The 21,213-nt window shown below is 43.1% G+C and overlaps 2 protein-coding genes across 5 annotated transcripts in view; one reads left to right on the top strand and one right to left on the bottom strand.

The window, feature by feature from the left end:
* Positions 1 to 595: 595 nt before the first annotated feature.
* B3GAT2 (beta-1,3-glucuronyltransferase 2) lies at positions 596 to 19,936 on the top strand. The gene is made up of 4 exons (XM_030267392.4): positions 596 to 1,270; positions 12,318 to 12,462; positions 18,889 to 19,037; positions 19,116 to 19,936. Exons 1-4 carry the CDS (start codon positions 731 to 733, stop codon positions 19,200 to 19,202), a joined length of 921 nt encoding a protein of 306 aa, XP_030123252.1. The 5' UTR covers positions 596 to 730; the 3' UTR covers positions 19,203 to 19,936.
* Positions 19,662 to 21,213, bottom strand: part of SMAP1 (small ArfGAP 1) — a 90,067-nt gene continuing 88,515 nt past the window's right edge. For all 4 annotated transcript variants that reach the window (XM_030267393.4, XM_072926526.1, XM_072926527.1 and 1 more), the window contains one exon: positions 19,662 to 20,640. In XM_030267393.4, the coding sequence (XP_030123253.4) occupies positions 20,506 to 20,640 (135 nt within the window). In that variant the 3' untranslated portion in view covers positions 19,662 to 20,505. The remainder of the gene's footprint in view (positions 20,641 to 21,213) is intronic.

The following is a 21,213-nucleotide window of genomic DNA, read 5'->3' as shown; positions in this document are numbered from 1 at the left end:
ACCGAAGCAGAAATGAAGCTAGCGGCTCTCCGCCGCTTCGAGGAGTGAGTACTCGGGCACGGACTCGTCCGCCTACCCCAGCCCCGCCCGTCGGCGGCCGGCGCTGTCCGCGGGAAGGCGTCCCGGCCACCGGCCGAAGTTGTCGCCCGCCGCGGAGAGAAGCAGCGCCCCGTGACCACCCGAGTCCCCGTCCCTCGGCCCGGCGCCGCCCCCGAGGACGCCGAGCGCGGAGCGCCCCGAGCCGCCGCTCTCTCCCCGCGGGCGGCAGCCGGAGCGGGGCGGGGCGGGAGCCCCCGCCCGCGGGGACCCTCCCTCCCGCCTCCCCGCCCGCCCTCCCCTCCCCGCCCCCGCGCACCGCCAGAGCTGCCCGGGGAAGCGGAGGAGAAGGAGCGTCTCCCCAGAGCCCCCCGCCGAGCCCCGGTCCGGCGATGCCGAGGGTGAAGCGGGAGGAGGAAGAGGAGGAGGAAGGGCGGCCGCTCGCAGAATAGAGGAGCGGCGGGAGCGGGGCCGGCAGCTGCCCCGCCGGGCTGCCGCAGGCACCGCGGGGCTCCCCGGCCCGCCCCGCCGGCGGCCCCCGCGCCCGCGGGAGGGAGGGAGCGCCCGGTGCCCGCCCCGGCCGCCGCCGCCGCCGCCCGGGCGCCCCGCGGAGCAGCGCGGTGTGGCAGCCCCGCCGCGCCCGTCTATGGGGCGGCGCTGAGCGGCGGCGCGGCGGGAGGGCGCCGGGGGCAGCATGAAGTCCCTGCTCTTCAGCCGCTTCCTCCTGCTGCTGCCCTGGGTGCTCATCGTCATCATCGTGCTGGACATCGACAGCAGCCGGGCTCCGCTGCCCGCGCTGTCCCCCCGCGGCGGGGCCGAGGGCGGTAGCGGCGGGGCGCGGCCGCCCGCCCCGCGGCGGCGGCCCGAAGCCGCGCTGCCCACCATCTATGCCATCACGCCCACCTACAGCCGCCCGGTGCAGAAGGCCGAGCTCACCCGCCTGGCCAACACCTTCCGGCAGGTGTCGCGGCTCCACTGGATCCTGGTGGAGGACGCGGCGGCGCGCAGCGAGCTGGTGACCCGCTTCGTGGCGGGCGCCGGGCTGCCTTGCACTCACCTGCACGTCCCCACGCCGCGCCGCTACAAGCGCCCGGGGCTGCCCCGCGCCACCGAGCAGCGCAACGCCGGCCTGGCCTGGCTGCGGCAGCGGCACCAGCACCTGCCGCCCCCGCAGCCCGGGGTGCTCTTCTTCGCCGACGACGACAACACCTACAGCCTGGAGCTGTTCCAGGAGGTGCGTGCGGGACAAGGGGGCGCGCTCGGCCGCCACGTTCCACCGCTCCGCGCAGCCGCCCGCCGCGTCCCCATCCCCGCTCCCGGCCGCTCCCCGCCTCCCCTCTGGCTCCAGCCGTTCCCCCTCCTCAGGCTCCCGCGCGGGACTGTTCCCCATCCCCGATTTGCGGCGAACTCGGTGTCCCTTATCCAAAAATTCCGGGCACGGGGGAGTCAAGCCCGCTTCTCGTCTCCACCTTGCAGCGCCCGTCCCTCACCCGGGCTTCCCGGGACTGCCTCTGTGTGACCACCGCTCTCCTGATTTTAAGTTTCTTGTCCCTCCTCTCCATACTCCCCCAACTTTTTACTGCTGTTTTCTCACTTCGCTGCCGAGTTTAAGGTTTATATGAGGGATCCTGTGTTTTTTGTCAAAACTGGGTTGAAAAGTGCTCCTTGGTTTGTTATTTTCAGGCTGCATCCCTCTCCCTGTAGGGGAACTCGCATAAGGAGTCTCCATCCTACAGTTTTTTCCTTGGCGCTAATGAATTAAGCCAGAGCCGGCTTATTCACGTGGAGTTGCCTTTCTGAAGCCTTTCGCTCTTAAAAGCAGCAAATCGGTTGTGTAACGACTGAACGCTCTTTCAGGAGTCTCTTTTGTGAAGGGACCTGTTTTTGTCTTCATTGCCTCCCCTTGGTGAAGGGCTTTGTTTCATTTTGGTGGGAACTGGCAGGCGCTCGGGGCAGAGGATATCCAGCTTTCTTTCTGGGTTCCCCCTGGCAGGAAGAAGGGTGTTTAATAGGTGGGCATAAAACAGTAGAAGAAAGATCATGTACATCTTATGTGACAGCTAGGAGAGTAACCTTGGCAGGGAAATGAGGCAGGGAAACAGCAAAGCAAGTTGGCAGCAGAGGACTTCAGGCATGCTGCGGTCTGTGTGTTGTGCCGGTGGACAGAGCTGTAGTCCGAGGTGAACACCCCTCCCCTGCCGCTGCTGCCGAGCTGTGCCCCTCCTCGCGTGCTTCACAGTCAATGAGTTAAAGTGAACGTGATACACAGACATGTGAAGCACATGCAATTCCTTAGGGAAAGCAGGTTTAGAAATGCTTAGGCTCGTTTGTGTTTAGGTTCATAATGCATCCCTTTCCATTTCCAGTGTGTGGGCAGGTGCAGGCTTCCCATTCAACAGGGATACCCTATTTCTTTTGCTCGCTTGGCATTCAGCACTGAAGCTGCTAATTTAAGGACCTTTGCCTAGAGGCCAAACCTCTGTTGCAATTGATTTTTAAAAATTCTCATAGCTGTGCTCAGTGCATTGTAATGCAGAGTAATTTCACATACCCGTCTTTGATGTTATGGGAGTGCTCACATGTATTTGTAGAAATAAGGTTAATTTGACTGAGTCTTAGGGAGTCTGTTAATAGAAACAGAAAATACATTTGGCACAATGAGTAATGTGGGACAAAAGATATTTGGCAAATATCTATTGTTTGTTTGGAGTTTTGTTTTTTGTGGGTTTTTGTTTGTTTGTTTGGGTTTTTTGTTTTTTGTTGTTGAGTACCAATGTTAGGGACAAGCTGAAGGAACAGTATTGGCTGGCGTTTCTCTCGAGTGCTTCACAGCTATTGAAAAAGAGTCTGGTCACATTTATTCTTTTAAAAGTTCTATCGTTCTACTAATTGCTGTGAATCATGAAACAGAAAGGTACAAATCACCTCTCTAATTAGCTAGGAAATGCGGGAAAATGAAGGGATAAAGCTGTCTGGAGGTTCAGCCTTGAGAATTGCTAGGACAACAGGCAACCTGTGTTTCCTCTTGCTAACAAGCATTGTAACTTCCAGCATGAACCTCTGCAACCCTAAGGCTTCCCTTTCCCCTGCGTTGAGCTGCTGGGAAAGAGCTGTTTGTTCCGAGCCTTGTGTTCACAGGCAGACACACATGCATGAATGAGTTTTCCCTGAGAAATGGGGAGCTGGGAAAGCTCAGTTACAGGAGCAGAGGTGGAGCTTTTGCTTCAGTTGTCGCTGCGAATTCCTGTGAGTGTTTTTTGGGGTCTCTAAGCAGCTGCTGGCAGGGTCTCTGGGATGCACTGCTAGCAACAGGGGAATGCCCTGCAGACCTGGCAAAGTTAACGGAAGTCCATTGGCAGGCTTTGCCAACGGGATGCGCCTTTACGTGTGGGAGGTTACATTTAGAGTGAGCCAGGAGCCTGATTTTGCAGTCGAGGCACTGCTAGAGGGCTGGTTGCTTCTTGACTCGATAAAAGAAAATCCATGTATTCATGGATTCTGGCTTGACAACTCTGTGGTAAATCCTGATCTCCCTTTCAGGAATTGATTGATTTATGAACGTAAATTATACCTGTCTTCTCCAAGCACGAAAAGAACAGCTTCAGAATGCATTGTTTGCAGATGAAATATGGTAGTAATTCCTGTTATAAAAATGGTGGTAACTATACCTGAGAGGGAATTTTTTTCAGTTTGTTGCCCTGCCAGGAACAATTCTCCAGACCAGCAGCTGCTTTCCCTAAGGAAGTCTGATAAACTGTAGTCTCCTCACTAGGAGGGAGTTTAAATGTAGGATGAGACAGGAGCTCTGAACTCTCATTCAAGCAGCATCTTGTGCTGGCTGTGTGACTTTCAGCAGGTCGCTGGCACGGGCACAGGGGTGTGCAGTCCCACAGTGGCAGCAGCACTGCGTGCAGGCAGTGTGTACATTGTGCATCTGCTGCTTTATGAGATAGCAGGTCTGTTTCTCTGTGATGGCTTGCTGCTGAGTCAAAGCTGGTTCCAGGGGCAGCAGTGGGGCCTCGGGGAGATGGGAACCAAGGCTGGCTAGGACTGTAAAGCCAGCATGATAGGAACATTTGTGTTAGGGAAATGCTTTGCTCAGAGGTCGAACAAGCAAGACTGCAGAGCAGAAGGTGAGCGAGGGAACTGCACGTCGTGAAGGATTGGGTTTAAGGAAGCTCTTTTGCTGTGGGTTTCCCTGGTGTCCTTACAGGAGATGGAGCCTTTTAACAAAGCAAGATCAGCAAAGGCTTTCCTGTCAGCTATAGTGTATGAACCATGAGGCCATGATCAAAAAGGAGCATGCTTTGACATGGAATGCCATGGGATACTTCTGAGAGCTTTTGATGAAGAAATTCTGATCTCTGCCCAAAGTACTTCTGCTTGATGCTTATAGGAATGAGTACTTTATATTTGATGTGGAGTGAGCTGGGCCCAGTAGACCTAGGCTGAGTGTGTTTAATGGAAATCAGGGAAAAAAAAACCCAGCTTACAGTAGTCTGGAAAATGTCACATTCTGTAGTAAATCTGGAACCCTTGGCTGCTGTTTATCTTTTTTTCCTAAGACCTACGATGGCATGTGGGTGGATAGGTCAGTTTTACTGTCCTCAAAGTTGAAATGGGTGGGGTCTAAACAGCTTCAATTGTCCCCTCTAGAATAAAGTGGAAAGCCTGGTTTGTCTTTCTGCTGCTACAGCATTGGGTCAGTTTAGCATTTCATTAGGAAAGGTTCATCTTCCATGGAAAGGCTGCAGGGAAGGAACCAACCTGTTCAGTGATTGTGAAATTCTTTAGAGTACTAAACGGGGCTGCAGCAATGATGAAGAAATATTTCCAGGAATAGAGATGTGGCTTTTAAGTTACTCCCAACTCTTTCTACTTGAGAGTGTAGTGGTGGTCAGGTAAAAAAATTATGCTTTTACTTTAATGCCTGTGGTCTGGCATATTGTATTTTATCATTCATTATTTTGGGGTCGGGACTTCAGAAATAATTTATGTATATTCTGTTCAGGTATGATCTGTTCATCTGGAGGTGTCCTTGTGCATGTCTCCATCAAAAACAAGTGTGCTTTCCAAAAATACCTGTTACGTTAAAAGGCAGCCTGCATTCGTAAAAAAGACACTGAGGCCTGGAATTCCACCTATTGTATCTAAGATGTTTTACAAATGTTTCCACATGACTCACCATAGCTTCTATTTTTTACTACACACTCATTTTGGAGTGATTCTTATAGTTTCTGGTGCATTTGTGCTTCATCTTATTCCTGAATGCAAGTTATTGCAATATTGTGACTGATGCCTAGCAACTGCTGATTTCACATTTTAAACTTCCAGAAGAAAAAAACCTTAGATAATACTGGCATTCCACCTTCACAGAGAGATTTTAAAAACAGGATTAACCTGAGCACTGGAAACTGAAGATATACAGCTAAGTTCCACTTCCCTTAACTCTTCACAGAATTCCTGTGTTTCTGTGTCTCAGGAATTTTCTCTGCTCTTTCCATATGTTGAGTAGCTGGCTAAAGGCCATCACTTCCATGGTCCATGTTTGGATATGTATGCCAATTGGAGGAATTAGTGTTGGAGATCCACTCTGCTGTTGATTGTGCAGACTGCCCTGAAAGCTTCGAAGGTGAGGGGTGGTGAGCAGCATGAGGAGTACAAGAAGAGGAGTAAAGGTCTTCAATATATGTCTGAAAGTGAGCTTGCTGCTTTCAAAAACACACTGAGATGTAGAGATTCCTGTCTAGGTTATTTCTGCCACGTTTTCTTGTGTTTTGTTCAAACACATATATTTGCAATTAAGATGCATATCTAGAACCATGTTCCCTCTCCCTGCCACCCTCAGGCGTCTGGTCATCAATGTCCAGAATTTCATAGCCATGTTTGCTGGGTGCCTAGAGCATGCAAGTGTGGCACATTCCACTGTCTTGTCTGAGTGCAGGGAGAGGATTTGCAGACTGGGTCTCCTTAGAGATATCCACACTCTAAGGTGATTGGATACAGCCTTGCAGCATGGAATTCAGAGTAGATCACAGCCCTGATTCTTATTTCTAAGGGGTAAAGAAACCCAACCCAAACTTGATCAGCTTAGCAGTTAGTCCTTTTGCCCACTGAGTTGTGGACCAGAATTCATTTTGATGTAGCTGTTTCCTGCACAAGAGTGCCCTAATGTGATGGTAGAGTTGAAGCGGGAAAGGAGGTCTGAGAGGACAGAGCTCATCCTGCTCTCCCTAAGCTGAGGTAGTCTTTACAGGTAGCTCAAGACTCAAAGAGCCACATAATCAGACTGAAAGAGTTTTCTTGTGTCCCTGCCCTTCTCTCTCAAAAGGTATATATGAAGGTGGCAGATATTCTAATGGCTTTTAACAATCATTTCAGTAGCCTAAAAAAAGAATTCATTGTTTATTAAAAATAGAACAGAAATATTTGCAGATATTGCATGTCACACAGGCTTCAGTTTTCCTGTGATCATCTTTGTAAAATATTTTGAGGGGAACTCAAAAAATGCATTATAGAAGAGGTGAATATTTACTATTTATTCCGTCTTTGACTAGGAAAGTGTTAGTGTTCCTTCAATAACACTTACATAACTGTCCTAATTTTTATACACTGTATTAAGCTAACTTCTGTGTATTTTAAAATGGATATATTTATACAAAAGATTTAAAAGTAGTATAAGTGAATCTTTTATCATTGAAAACATGAAAATCTGTTGTTTTATCTCTTGGAACTGGTTGGAAAAATCAGATTTTTATAATAGTCTTAAAAATAACATTCAGTAGTCTAGACAGAATTAAATATTAGCTGGCAGTCATTAGTTATTTTTTTCAGAATAAAAAGTGATCCAAATATGAGTTAGCAGTGCATTAAATACCTTTCTAGTAGATAAATGATTTAGAAGTACATGACAGATTTTAAATGCACACTGACATTTTTCTTCCACATAGACATGTAATACCTATGCTAAAGAGGCTGGATTAGAAAAGACTGGCAGAGAAAGGAATAGCTTAAAAATGAGAGGAAACAGTAAGAAAAAAAAAAAAAAAAGGCTATTTGAAACAGGTTTTTGCTTGGTTACAAAGTACCAAGTACTCTCTGTTTCTGCACTGGCAGCAGCAGTTTTACCTGTGAAACTGATACTGTTACTGTGATATTAATTACACCGGGTCAGCAGCTCTTCAGAGGTACAGTGAACACAACCCAGTAGAATGATAGTGAGTAGAATGAGGCAACCAGTAAATAGAAGGGCTCAGAAGTAAAATGAGTAGCAAATGTTTTGGAAGTTGTCCCAGTCCACAGAAATTGGCTGCTAACTGCTTTAGTTAAATTTGGTACAGTTTTCTTCTGCAGGGAAGCAATATTGACATTTGTGCCCAAGGATGCTGGTATAATTTAGAAGCATTAGTCATGTATCTTATATATAAAATGTTGCTAAAAGAAAAGGGAGAATTAATCTATCCTCCCTCTGCAATGTAGATTGTGTACAAATCAGCAGAGGAGGTTTAGAGCAGATGCTTGGAAAGAAAGCTTTCTAGCAGGGAGAATGGTGAAGCAGAGCAGAAGAAGCTACATCAAGGAATGACAATTTTTTGATTTGTAGATCCCTTCTACAAATGTTCCCATGGAGAATACACTTCACAGTCAAATTTGCTAACAACAAACTTGCCTTTTGAAGTTCCTAACCCCTAAGCATCCCAATCCCTGATCCACAAAAGCCACTAGCACAGGTTTTCTATGCCTTAGCATCTCCTTTGAAATGATGGTAAGTGGGGGCAGGTGCTCAGCCCAAAGCCTCAGTAAACAGCCACAGCATCAGGCTGAGCTGAGCCGTAGTGCTCGCATGTAAGTTTCATTGAAGCAGAATTTGGCTTTAAATGGCTTGTGAGTAATGCAGAGAACTGTGTGAGAACTGACAGGGAACGTGGCTGTGCTTATGCTTTAACCCATACAATTTTGTCCTGAGGAACTGTTGTAGTGAAGGAGCTCTAGATCCTGTCTTTGGTAGTAATAAATCAGCATTTTGCATAGAAATCTGCTGGAGTATCAGTGGGATGGGCAGGGGTGTGGGGTAGGATGGTGAGCATGGATGTGAATCTGTAGCCTGAGCAGGACAGATCACAAATCACACAGGGGTTGAAATGACAGGGGAAAAAAGCTTGTGAGGTGTGGCAGTAGGTTTGCCCTCACAGAGGGCTTTGAATCCCAAACAGAAACACATTGACATCATGCTGCAAAAACAGCAGGATGGTTGTTCCAGTCTGGAAGCCTTTTCACTATAGAAAGTACAGCCATGCTTCCTTTTCTCTGATTTGCCTTGATTCCCCTTGGGCTTTTATATTTTGTTACTGGCTTGGTATCTTCCCTATCCATCAGTCCAGCGCATCCCATTAAGCAGCTTTTCTTGATTGACTAATGAGATGCTAAATTTAGCAATGCTTTTATCACTGTCTTTTATTCCTCAGCTCCATTTCCTGCGTTTCACTCATTTCACTTGCTATTCTTCAGTGGTTACTCTGTTGTTACTGTATTTACTGCTGTATGCCCATCACCTGACTGGCATTTCTTCGGTCAATTGTTACTCATTTCTCCTGTCATTTCCTTGCCCACTCCTTCCCAGTTCTCCTCCCCCTCCTATTTCATTCAGGTTTGCTCTACCATCTTCCCCACCCAGTACATCACTCTCCTCCTATGCCCAAGATCCCCTTTCAAAAGGTAAACAGAGGACAAAAGCATTTCTACCTTAAGAGAGCTGTCCAAGCCAGGCAGGATGAATCCTGCCGGTGGGGTCCCATCTCTGCTCGTTAACTGCAGAAGTCTGACTAGGACAGGGCAGATGCTTGACTTGCAGAGAGTGAAGTGTAAGATGAATACCATTCATGTAAGCTACCAGGACTTTAATGCTGAGTGTTAACACAGCTTGTGCTACCGTTGTTACAATGACAGATAGAAAAGTCATTTAGGAAGCTGTTGGTAAGTCCTACGATTTTTGACAGTTGTTTAACCCACGTCTCTAAAGCTATTCAGATTTAACATTTTTGAATCACTTTTTTGTGTCCCGATGATTAGCAGCATAAAATTCCAGGTGCAAGCTGGCCTTTTAATCCAAATAATAGCTTTCCCCCCATCATACATAAATACAGCCTTCACATATCAGTGTGTTAACTGCAGTAATGCTACTCTCAGAAGATTAAAAGAAATATTTCTACTTTCATCTGCCTAGCATATCCCAAGGCTGTGAGGTATTTCAGAATTAGCATAAATACTGGTCTAGATGCGCTCTTTCAGCTTTTACTTAAAGGAATTGCTGTATTCTTGACACCTGCTTATTTCATTCTTCAAAAATGTAACCTGTAAGAATAAAGTCATCCAAGGACAGAAGTAAGAGCTCTGTAAGGGGTTACTTGAATCTGACGTGTGGTGGCTTTACTGACAACTCACAGACACTGAGATTGACCCAAGATTATTAGTTTAAAACTTCTTGGGTCATTTCATGCTGGTTTTATGAGGTCAGTGAAATACTTTTCATTGACAGGGCTTTCCAAAACACTGTGTATTGTAGAGTATTAATGTAAATCTATCTGGTTCTGCCAGCATAAATGCTGAGGCCACTATTGACCCAGTTCAGAAGTCGTGTGTAACATGGCTCATTTTGTATAGAGCTCCCAAACTTTCACTGTGCACACAGGCAGGGCATGGGTGCTCTGTGCTCTGGCCACTCCCTTGCAGTCAGAGTATGCCTGTCTTTGGCTTGTGGCATTTTGAGTTTAGGTACAGACAGCTGGCACAGGACAGCCAAAGTACTGCAATTCTGAACACTAATAATTTGTTCTCCAGGAAGTATTAATGGCACCATGTGTGTTTATCTTGTGATATTTACTGGTGCAGCATAGTTGGGCAAATGTAGCTTGATGGTGCTGTGTAGATACGCCCAACAGGATGATTCCCTCTGTCCATGTTTGGATGTTAATGTAAACAGGCTGTTAGCAAAATAAGCAAAAGAGATGTGTCATTAAAACCAGAGCTAAAAGATCTTCATAAGAAGGTTTGGCCAATGTCCATACCCAAATAGCTAATTGCTAACTTTGCATTTACTACATGGAGGAGTGGGAGAGATTGGAAAGTTAAACTTAAGCAGGGAGAACAGTTGCAGGTAAATACATTTATCAATAACCTTAGAAAGATTCATGGCAGCCTCTCACTGGCAATTAACCAGGCAATGGCTTGGAGAGAATCCGTATCACAAGAATTCCCTATACTGCCAGCTGAATACATACTCTGCTCTTATGCACTATGGGCTGCTGCTATTGAGTGAAATGTTCTAGCTTGCTGCAACAGTTACTAGGGTGGAGGAGAGGAATTTTTGATAAACAAATCTGAAGATATACAAATAATCAGCGGGAGAGAAGGTGCATATTTTTCTTCTGTGTGTGCCTACATTTTTGTGGATTTTTAAATATGTATTTTATAGTTTATGTGAAATAAGTTCTAAGAATCTGCTAATGTTTCTAGCTTAGAAATGTGAACCACGCTGATGTGATGTCTTTGTTTTTTCCTGGCATGACTCCTGCGAGTCTTGATAATATGCATGATAAATCTTTCACCTTGGCAGAGAGAGAGGGAAGTGTTTAATATTTAACCAAGGTTGTCTTTTATTTCAGCATCTATCGATAGGGGACTGTGGTTACAAATATGTAAAACTGTGTTTGTTTTTGCTGAGAAGAGTTCTTGGAAGGAAAAAGGGATAACCTTTCCCCAAGGAATAAGTTTCAATTACAACAAAAGACGAGACTGTTTTTAGAATAGATTAAATTAAGCCCACATTACATTGAAATAGTTTAATACTTGTTTAAATAGAACCATTTTTAAAGCACAGTAGTTAAAATAGTGGCTTCTGAACCAGTGTGGTTAAGTTGTGCAAGATGCTGTATCAGTGCACTCGCTTGGTCAAGTTCTCACGCCAGACTGTCTGATTTTCCCAGGGGGAGCAGTGTGTCAGAGTTTGTGTCATATTATCTCCTGATTACTGGGGAAAATGGACCACTGAACCAGTTATCTGAAGTCACTGAATCAGACTCATAATCTTTACAGTTAGAAAAGACCTCCAAGATCGAGTCCAGTCTTTGTCTAAATACCACATCAACTAAACCACAGCACTAAGTGCCATATCCAGTTTATTGAACACTTCTAGGGATGGTCACTTCATCACTTCTCTGGGCAGCCCATTCCAATGCCTGACAAGACTTTCAGTGAAGAATTTTCCTGATGCCAACCTGAGGCTGTTTCCTAATGGTACCTGGGAGAAGAGACTGACCCCCACTTGGCTCCACCCCACTTTCAGACAGTTGGAGAGGGATAAGGTCCCCCAGAGCCTGCTTTCCTCCAGGCTGAGCATCCCCAGCTCCCTCAGCTGCTCTTTACAGGACTCACTTTCTAGACCCTTCCCCAGTTTTTCTGCCCTTCTCTGGACATGCCCCTGCACTTCAATGCCCTTCTTGAAGTGACTCCCAGTCATGGACACTTCTTGCTACAGTAATTTTTCATACCTATGGCTTCTTCTATGCTAGATAAAGATCACACTTCCAGTTCTGTATTTAGTTAATTTACATCACTGGGAAAAACTGCTTCTGGTGATAACAAACATCCTGCCTGGCCTGCTTTCTGTCCTTCTCAGAAATTTAGCAGAGGTTTTAAAGGGAAAATACAGAAGTTAAAAAGACTAAGGCTTAGCAATCTTTTTTCATGAATCCTTAATAGATCTGAGCTGCATCTCAGGTCTGCTGCAGGTAGGAAAGAGTTGTGTGTCACAATTTCCTCTATTCAATGCATTTTTAACAAGTCCCAAACTAATTGTACTGTCCTAGTGAAGTGTGTATTAATCATTATTATTATATTTTTCTCTCACTAGGTTTCTGTAGTATCAGCTATCTACAGATGTAAGCCCACTGCCAGAATGCTGCAGTCTTGTAGATAAAAAAGATCTACTATGTCTTTGAAAACCCAAACAAGAACAAAACTCCCTGTTTTTTTCACAGCTTTAAAAACTCTTGGTATAAAAGATATCATGAATAGGGTGTTTAAAGTAGAATTGAGATGCCTATGGACTACAGAACTGGAGATTTCACAGAAAATGAGTGGGCACAGGCAGCTCTTGGGCCACAGTCTGTAAGCTAGAATTGCTTTGGAGTGCCCAGCCTTGATGATTGATGTGGGTTTGCAGCAGCACTCCCAGGAAAGCCGGCTGGGAGCGCCGGCAGTGACGCTGTGCCTGCCTCTTGCAGATGCGGACGACGCGCAAGGTGTCGGTGTGGCCCGTGGGGCTGGTGGGAGGCCGGCGCTACGAGCGCCCGGTCGTGGAGAACGGCAAAGTGGTCGGCTGGTACACAGGCTGGAGAGCTGACAGGCCCTTTGCTATTGACATGGCAGGTGAGGCTCACTTATGATACATGAATGTTTCCATATATCAATTTAAGCAGCTTCTTAAACTGCTGAAGTGCTGGCAGAGTGTGCAGCCCTTTGGCACTAACTATCCTGGAAGTCTAAGCTTGTACATCTTGTCTAATTAATTTGCTGCTTGGTGGTATCTGAACTTACTTTAATTTGTTCTTATTTTTATGTGGCAACTTGGCTTTTATGTTGTGTGACTTGTCTATCTGAAACAAGTTAATTGTAAATTAATTCATCCTAGCAATTCTTGCAAGGAGTCCCTGCCTGTCATTTTGTCATCAGTCTAAACTAGGCAGCATAAATGCAGACCTTCTTAGACTTCATGTTGTAAAATGCTACTTTATCATGAAATTATTCATGTTGCATTGGTTATTTGGAATGACAGTGATAACTGTAGATGGATATAGTTTGAAACACTGGGCTTAGGGGAAAAATCACTGACAGCTGTTGCCTGGTAGATGAAGGCAAAAAAGCTTCAAAATGAATCTAATCAATCTTCTGCAGTGAAGTTTGCACACCACACAGCTCTGTCTTGCTGACAGTCCATGCTTAGACAATCTTTTGTATACATTCACAACTGCCACACAAATCACCACTGTGCACAGGTCCAATTTCTGATATAGCAGAAGCTGGTTTCCCAGAAAATGATACGGTATTTGCACTTAGACATCTTCTGTACTCATGAGAGAAGAGGAGAAGTAGGAATACAAGGGCAAGAATAGGGTAGAAATAGCCACTTTTTAAAAATCCTGATAACCCTATGTTTTGAGAGAGGGAAAAGGACAGTGTACAGTTCTTTCTCATCTTAACAGATAATAATATATCATATTATATTGATACAAATATGTACAGTATTTACAGTCCAAGTGGTTAAATAGTAAATAAAGGAGAACTAATGGTTGTTATCACCTCAAAGACAAAAAGGTTATCAGGTGAATTTTTCTGCACTGTAGAGGCATTTCACATCAATACCACGACCTAGCATAAAAATAAGTATTTGGGTGTTCACATGAAGACATTTCTCAGGGGTGAAGCAGGTATTCAATGCCCAAAACCATGCAGTGTGTCAGACACTGCAGCTGTGCAGTTGAACAGTCCCCGTGGATTTACAGAAACATATTGATACTGGATTCTAGAAGGGATTACTGATGGCACTATAAAGGTGAGAGTGTGGCCCATAATTCATCAGCAGCAGGCAGAAAGCCATTACACAACATTGGCCAAGGGACTCTAACCTAGACATGAAGGTATACATGGAAAGTTCTTAAGTTGTTTACGTTGCAGATACTGGCTAAATCACTGGCCTGAGGGAAAAGCAGCTCCATTAGGAGCATTCCCTGCTTGTTCTTTGACCAAAGACATGTAAGGGAGGGTCATACAGACAAAAACCCCCCAAAACTTACAGGAAGTTAATTGCACACCACAAACAAAGAGTTACTATTTTGCAAGACAACTTTTAATTAGTCTTCAAAAAATACTGAAGAAATTGAATTTCACTTCTAATTTCAGCAAGGAAAGAAATGAATGCAGTGTAGACTGCTAAAAAAATTATGTGAAATTTGCATCTTTATTCCCCTCAGGAATACAGAGTCAGGGCACAAACAGAACAGAACTGCAAATCCAGAACTCCATAGGCATCTGAGCAGGTGCAGGCTACAAGATGCATGTCAACATGCAGTTTCCTACCCCCTCTCCTGACTTCCCAACACACCTCCAGGGATTTGCTACCAAACCTAAGTCCATGCTGTAGTCCATTGTTGGCATTTTTCCATTTTTTCCATACACAAGCAACTTAGGTTATACTGAATGCTGCACATAAGGAACATCAAAGATCTCTTTTAAAAATATTGCCATACAAACAGGATAGGTGCATACAGTAATACTGATATGGAGACATATCAGCTGTCTACAGTTAATGTTCTGTGCTCGTGTCCCAGTGCACTGGTGAGGAGCTCCCTTTGGTTTAGTGAATGATCTTTCACAGTGATTATCACAAAAATTTGATCATGACGCTGGGTTTGAACAGAGCGATGGCTTAAAAGGTTTGGGATCACCAATTTAACTTGTGGCTTTTCAGAGGAAGCACATCCTTGACTTTAAGCACATAAAATTCTTATTCTAGACAGCAAAATACAAGGCCAAATTCATGTCCTGCTGATTTCATTTGGCTCAGCTCAATGACCCTAACTGGCCAACCTCCCCAGATTCTTTGAAACACACTTGCTCATGGCAATCACATTAGGTCAGTTCATTAAACATTGGTTATTTATTTTGAGAAATTTGTGGTTGATACTGCTATTCTCCAATGCTAAACTGGATTCAGAAAGCAAAGCAATCATTTCCTGTGTTACTTCTTGCCTGCCAACCAACACACCATATGAATTAGTTCTGGTATTTCCAAAGTTCTGCTTCAGTTTTCAATCAAGGTGGGTTCTAGGGTTTGACATAGACTTGCCTACCCTTGGGGAAGAAAAGTGAGAGAGAAGGTAGAATGCAAAAACTGTGGAAAAAACTCATTTAGTACGGATCTGATTCCAAGTCTTCTATATTTAACGTTGTTTTACTTCTGGCCTGTTCCTAGTGTCAGAATTTTGGATCTCTCAAGAAAAAAAGTTAGATTGTGATTCTCCTAATGTGAAGGTTGTTCAAGAAGGCAGATGCTTGCTTTGCATTAGCATTTCAGGAGCTACTTCAGTCACAGAGATTAATATGTGACTGTAAATCACTAGACCAGCAGATTTTGGGTCCAGTGCTCATCCACTGTGCACTAGGCACCTCTACTAGGGCCTGACCAAATACCTTTTTTTGTTGTATTTTCTTAAAATTTTGTTATAGTCATGAGATCTTCAGTACATCTTGTATTTCTTAGGGTTCCCTGAGCAAAATGTCAGTCTACTCACAGCACTGCAAAACATGGCATATTTTAACTGAATCTGAAAGAGTCTCTGCTGGAAGTCACAAACAAAAAAATTCTAAGTGGTATGGCAGCCAGCACTCAGAACTCCCCCAAAGCCAAAACAAAACACCAACCTCCCCTTCCATCCAAGGATAAATACAGTTTTAAACACTGAGTTTATAATCAAGTGCCTTTTTCATGGTGGCACTTGAATGTCAGCAGATCTATTTGTTCCTAACTACAAAACCTCCTGGTTAGACATCTCTGCCTTATTGCAACCCAAAAAGTACACCACAGGGAGAACAGAACTTGAAAGCCATAGAACCCAAGCCAAGGTGGGATCTTGATCTATGTGGAAACCAGAACATCTGTTCCAACATCAGCACAGAGCATTAGCATTTATACATTCCAGAAATGATAAACACTCAAGTTTCTAGCTTGCCTTCAGCTACTATCCTATCTAGAACATCCAGGAAGCAACGGCATTAACCATGGCAACAAAATCTTTAAACCCTGGCTAAAATTTAACTGGATGAAGAAAAAGAGTTCTGCCTTTTAAGAGAAGCCATTGATCTCACACAAGTCAAGGTGTGAATTAACAGAAACAGCTTACATTGAAAGAAGAACAGATGTAATATCTGCCATGTCTCCCAGGTATCTTGTCCTCCAACAAATTAATTCCTATCTAGGTGGCTCTTCAGCCAATTATATTTAATGTATAACCTTGTATTAAACACCAAAAAACCCCTGAAACACCACACTCCAGCTATGAAATTGTTTTGTGGCATTTCATGTGAAGTAAAGCCCAGTAAGACTTTGTAGGAATACTAAGTAAAATAACTGTATGCATGTAAGCACTATTCAATTATGCTAGAGACAGTAATCCCAGATAAATCCTGTTTAAGTGATAGAATTCAAAACAACAGCGTCTTTTCATCTATTAGCCCAGGATCGTTATCTACTGAAAGAAATAATTAGAGCCAGTCTGGTCAAAACTTGAGCTGTCTCTTCTATTTCTGGCATCAATATGATACATATGAGAAAGTCAACTTAAAGTTGTCACTAGAAAGTGGTTTTCTCTCAAATCCATATTACAAAATGTCATTTTCACATGTCATGTGAAAATAAAGCCATTATAAAGCAGAGCTGAAGAACCTCCTTGAATTATTTTATCTCTTTAAGTTGCTGCTTTATTGGATTCTTTTAACAAACAAAGACTGCATGGACCCTGACCAAGGAAACAAACCTTAGGCTAGTCAGTGCACAGTAGCCCATGTCCTTGCCACCTGCAACACTCAGTTTATAATTTAACTTTTACTTGATGGCAACAATAGTTTTCACAGCACCCTCAAATGACAATTTGTAGTAGCATGGTACCAAGTGCACATGTCACATGCAGGGGCCATGACCCACCTGAACATCTGTGTGTAGAAATCCACCCTCAGAACTCAATGCAATTTTCTCAACAGAGAAGCAAGCCTTGCAACAAGAGAAATTATGAGAAATTAATGTATGGATAAGTATAGGCTATGGGTCCAGAAAGCCACACTGCCACTGCAAAGATAAACAGCAAAAAATCAGTGTTTCTTCTGCTTAGAGGGAGATTATTTCTGTGAACTAAAATCTGGGACACTAATTTTGATGTTTACTTCATTTTCTTCCTTATGCATGGGCAGCTTGAATCTTAAATATATTGAAAAAGAAAAAGCAGGTCACACAGCTGATCAGGGTTCGAAAAATGCCTTTCCATGCATAATAACTTTTTTTTTTGGTGCCCAAAATTATTAAAGCCCAGTTGCATTCAAAATGTATAGTTTTTTTTATGTGAGGAAAGAAGGCCAACAAAACCTAACCAAAATCACTAAACTGGAGCAGACTGTTTTGCTCATCAGTACTTAGTCTCTGGTCCCCTTTCAAGGTTCAGCAAGCTGACTGTACATACTGTCTGTAGCTGAGGGAGTTGTAACTCTCACCCTCAGCTCTTCCCAAATGATTACATTTGGCTACCAAGAGCACTGGGATAGAGCCCACCTTTTGCTCCATCACGGCCAGGCTACAAGGAGTGAGAAGCAAGTCTGCACTGCAGGGTGTGGGTAAGCCATGTCCATGCAGACACCTATTCTCCACCTCAGGCAGGACAGGATGTATAAAGCTACATCAAAGGTTTAATGTATAAATGTTTTCTGTGTCCATCAGTGAACTGGGACATGTTCACCCAACCCACAGACTTCATCAGGGTCCAAATCCTTACTGAAAACAAACAAACAAACTTCCTGGTGTCTTCCTTTGCTTCCTACAAACAAGAACCATGATAAAGTTGTTTCAGTGTGCCTTTCTTTGCATGTCATGTAGTAATTACTTATTTAGATTTTCCTCTTCAAAAGGCTCCCGTAATAGTCACAGATACTTTCAAGGAAAATACAGCAGCAAGGCAATTCTACTAAAAGGGACTCAGAATTACATTAAGTTATAGAAAGCTATGCTAAATTTTAAACTGATAAATTTTAATGGCTTTAGAGTTAAATGTTCTTGGAGTTTTCCAGAACTGATGTCAAAACTGTTACTACATGTGTCATAAAAGGGACAGCTGGAATCACTCTGAACTGATGAAAAAAGGATTTCTTTGGTAGGCTAGGCAATCAGACAAAAGGAATTACTTACAAATGTAATTTTTCTTTACAAGTCTATCAGTCGAGTTTTTGATTCATAGTTAAAGAAGCATACATATGACTGAGCATTGCTGAAGGAAAACGGAAGAGTAATGGCAAATTAGAGATTCATGGTAGCTTCTTCAGAGAGGAAGAGTTTGTTCAAACCAGTGATTTCTCAGTTTGCAGTCTTCCTTCAAGGAACCCGATGCATGTTAGTAGAGAAAAGAATTGCAGAGAGGTGTGTACACTGAATAAATCCTTTGAGCCGTGCTGTGCCAGACGCAGACCAGCTGAGACTGTCTGGCAGACCACTGATGCTCAAAGTCATTCCCAAGGTAGAGCACTAATATGACTTGTCTTTCCTCAACAAGGCTGTTAAAAATCTAAAGGCTAAAGCTATCTAAATATCAGAGTTGTAACATATTTTAAGCTTTTCTCCTGACTCTCACATTGAAGTGTAGAATGGTTTGTACAGTATGAATTTCATAGATTTTATTTTACTTATAATTGAGTTTTATTTCTTAATTAAAAGTAGAAAGGAAGAATAACCCAAGATTTTAGCAATACCTGACTTTCAGGCAAGAGAGCATATATTACCTACATGATGGGACATTAAGATTTAACATGTTGAAAATATGGTGCAATTAAAAAAAAAATCTGATTGTATCTTAAGGGCAAACCAAAACAAAACAATACAATATAGGATGTACAAACCTACCAAATATTGTATAACCACACAATCAGATTTACACATTTTTAAAAAGAACATGTGAGATTTCTAGACATAAGTATATCTGCACAAAAATGTAAGGCCTAAAGGTTTTTCTCAACCTTTTTTCCTGTCTCCCTCTCTCCAAGGATTTGCTGTGAGTCTTCAAGTGATCCTGTCGCATCCCAAAGCCGTATTCAAGCGTCGTGGTTCTCAACCAGGAATGCAAGAATCTGATTTTCTGAAACAGATAACAACAGTGGAGGAACTGGAGCCAAAAGCAAACAACTGCACAAAGGTACCGATTGCTACACTTTGTGAAAAGCTTGCGTGTCATCTCTGCAGATGATTTACTGACACACATGGTATTTTTTAGGTTCTTGTATGGCACACCCGAACAGAGAAAGTGAATCTAGCTAACGAGCCAAAGTACCACCTGGACACAGTCAACATTGAGGTATGACGGGGGGACAGTCCCACGGCAATGGCAGGACAATGGACGCACCAGCGCGTGTTCCAGTTCAGACAGCTAAAATCATCTGCTTCTGCCTGAGACCTGACAGACTTCTGTGGAAACAAAAGGAAGCTTTCAGAGACTCTAATAAGCAAATCAAGTGGATGTGCTTTGTTCTAACTTGTCTGCATGCATTTCTGAACTTTCAGCTTAATAAACCGACACTTACCTTCGTTTTAATGCTGTTTTCACAGATAAACATGGCTGCAATGGAGTATTTTCAAAATCATTATTTATGTATATACTTTTTGTATTTATCCAGCTTAATGGTGTAATTATAAACTGATTTTAACTCACAAACTGTTGGTCTAAATATCTGTATAAATGGATCCTCCAAACTGAACATGTTTTACTTCATTAAAAGTAGCAAACAGGTCATACAACAATGAAATAAAAAAACCACAATCATTTATGGATTTATCCTTTTAATATAGGGAAATAACATTTTATCATTACGAGGCACCATAAAATGTAAACACAATCACTGTCATAAACCTGGATCTCTCTGCAAGACAAAATATATCTGTTCACACTGAGTTACCTTGAATGCATATTGTGCTGTCAGTTCTCTTTTAACACTGTGCGCCTGCCTCCTGAGCCAGGTCAGAGACTTTACCACAGGAAACTCAAATGCATCAAATGCTTATCTTTAAAATAATAAACTATTGATTTGTAGAACTACAGTAACATCCAGGTTTATCTTTCTTTCAATAACCACATTCCCTGTTATGCACACCATAACAACATCACAGTGAAATGTATGATGAAACAAAATTTGTTTGATACACTAGAAAACATTTCTCAGTGATACATTTACATTCTATTTATATATGATTAAACATTTGTTCATACAGTACCTTCTACAGGATTACTAGGTAATTTTGGGGGGTTGGGGTTCATATTTTTGGATATTACTAACATGATAGCTACATCCCTTATATGCAAACATTTGATCTAGAATTTTGAGGGAAAAAATCAGTATGTGGTTAAGCAGCTTCTTAATATGGTCTATGAAATCATATGCATTGTATGAAAATGCTTCCAATGATGTATAAATATATTTGATCTGCTTTTCACTACATCAAATTTAAATCAATATAGACCACAACACGGTCAGTCAGTTATATTCTCAATCTGAACAGCTGGGGAAAAGAAAAATAATAGATATGTACATGGAAGGAACAGCAAAAGTAAATGTATTTGAACACGGAATGTTAGGTGGCTGTTCTGGGAAAGATTTCTATTGCAACTTTCATTTCCACAGTTGTGTGCTGAGAGTCTGGCCAGAGGAGCTTCCAGTCCATCCTGCGGCTGTGCTGGGGGGCTGGCCAAAGCCCATCACGTTGCTGGAACTGCTGAGGTTCATTCCAGCCATTTGCTGATTCATCTGCAAAGCACACACACACACACACACAAGCCTGGTTAACACTGGCACTGAATCACAGCATGCTGCTGGCCAAAAGCAGTCCTGCCTCCAACCAGCAACCCAGTTACATTTCCCTTAAAAAATTTTCTCATTAAATAAAAATACTGACTCCATCTGAGTTTCTAAGCTTTTTCTCATACTACCATACATCAGTTGATGGGCTGCAGCACTTGGTGTATGTCTCACATGAGAACTGACAGCATGTGAAAGAGGTAGCCAGTGTGGCTGGTTGGTAAAAGTTTGCTTTCACAGTTTCAAAGATAATGAACAAAACTGTTGCACCTGTGATAAAGAAACAGCAAAGGCAGTAATATAGTTTTGTCTGCACTTGCAGCTCCAGATTTTTTTTTTTCCAGCAACATTTCTATGGAGACTTCATAATCTTGATTACATCAGTTTTTACAGAAATTGTCCATTTAGGTGACAATCAACAAAGAATGAGGTGGATTTATAAACTTGAGTATTACCATCCTTGCTAAAGATTCTACTCAAGATACTGTAATTTTTTAAAAAACAAGTAAAATAATCCACATC

This window comes from Taeniopygia guttata, chromosome 3 (assembly GCF_048771995.1).
Source record: "Taeniopygia guttata chromosome 3, bTaeGut7.mat, whole genome shotgun sequence".
Taxonomy (NCBI): Eukaryota; Metazoa; Chordata; class Aves; order Passeriformes; family Estrildidae; genus Taeniopygia; species Taeniopygia guttata.
Note: the sequence above shows the minus strand (reverse complement) of the source record. Positions and strands in the feature narration are given on the sequence as shown.

What these genes read in the sequence shown, in the direction of transcription:
- B3GAT2 (XM_030267392.4), top strand. Translation starts at nt 731, where the DNA reads ATGAAGTCCCTGCTCTTCAGCCGCTTCCTCCTGCTGCTGCCCTGGGTG. An exon ending in GCCTGGAGCTGTTCCAGGAG is followed by an intron (nt 1,271 to 12,317) that starts GTGCGTGCGGGA and finishes TGCCTCTTGCAG; the next exon opens with ATGCGGACGACGCGCAAGGT. An exon ending in CTTTGCTATTGACATGGCAG is followed by an intron (nt 12,463 to 18,888) that starts GTGAGGCTCACT and finishes CCTCTCTCCAAG; the next exon opens with GATTTGCTGTGAGTCTTCAA.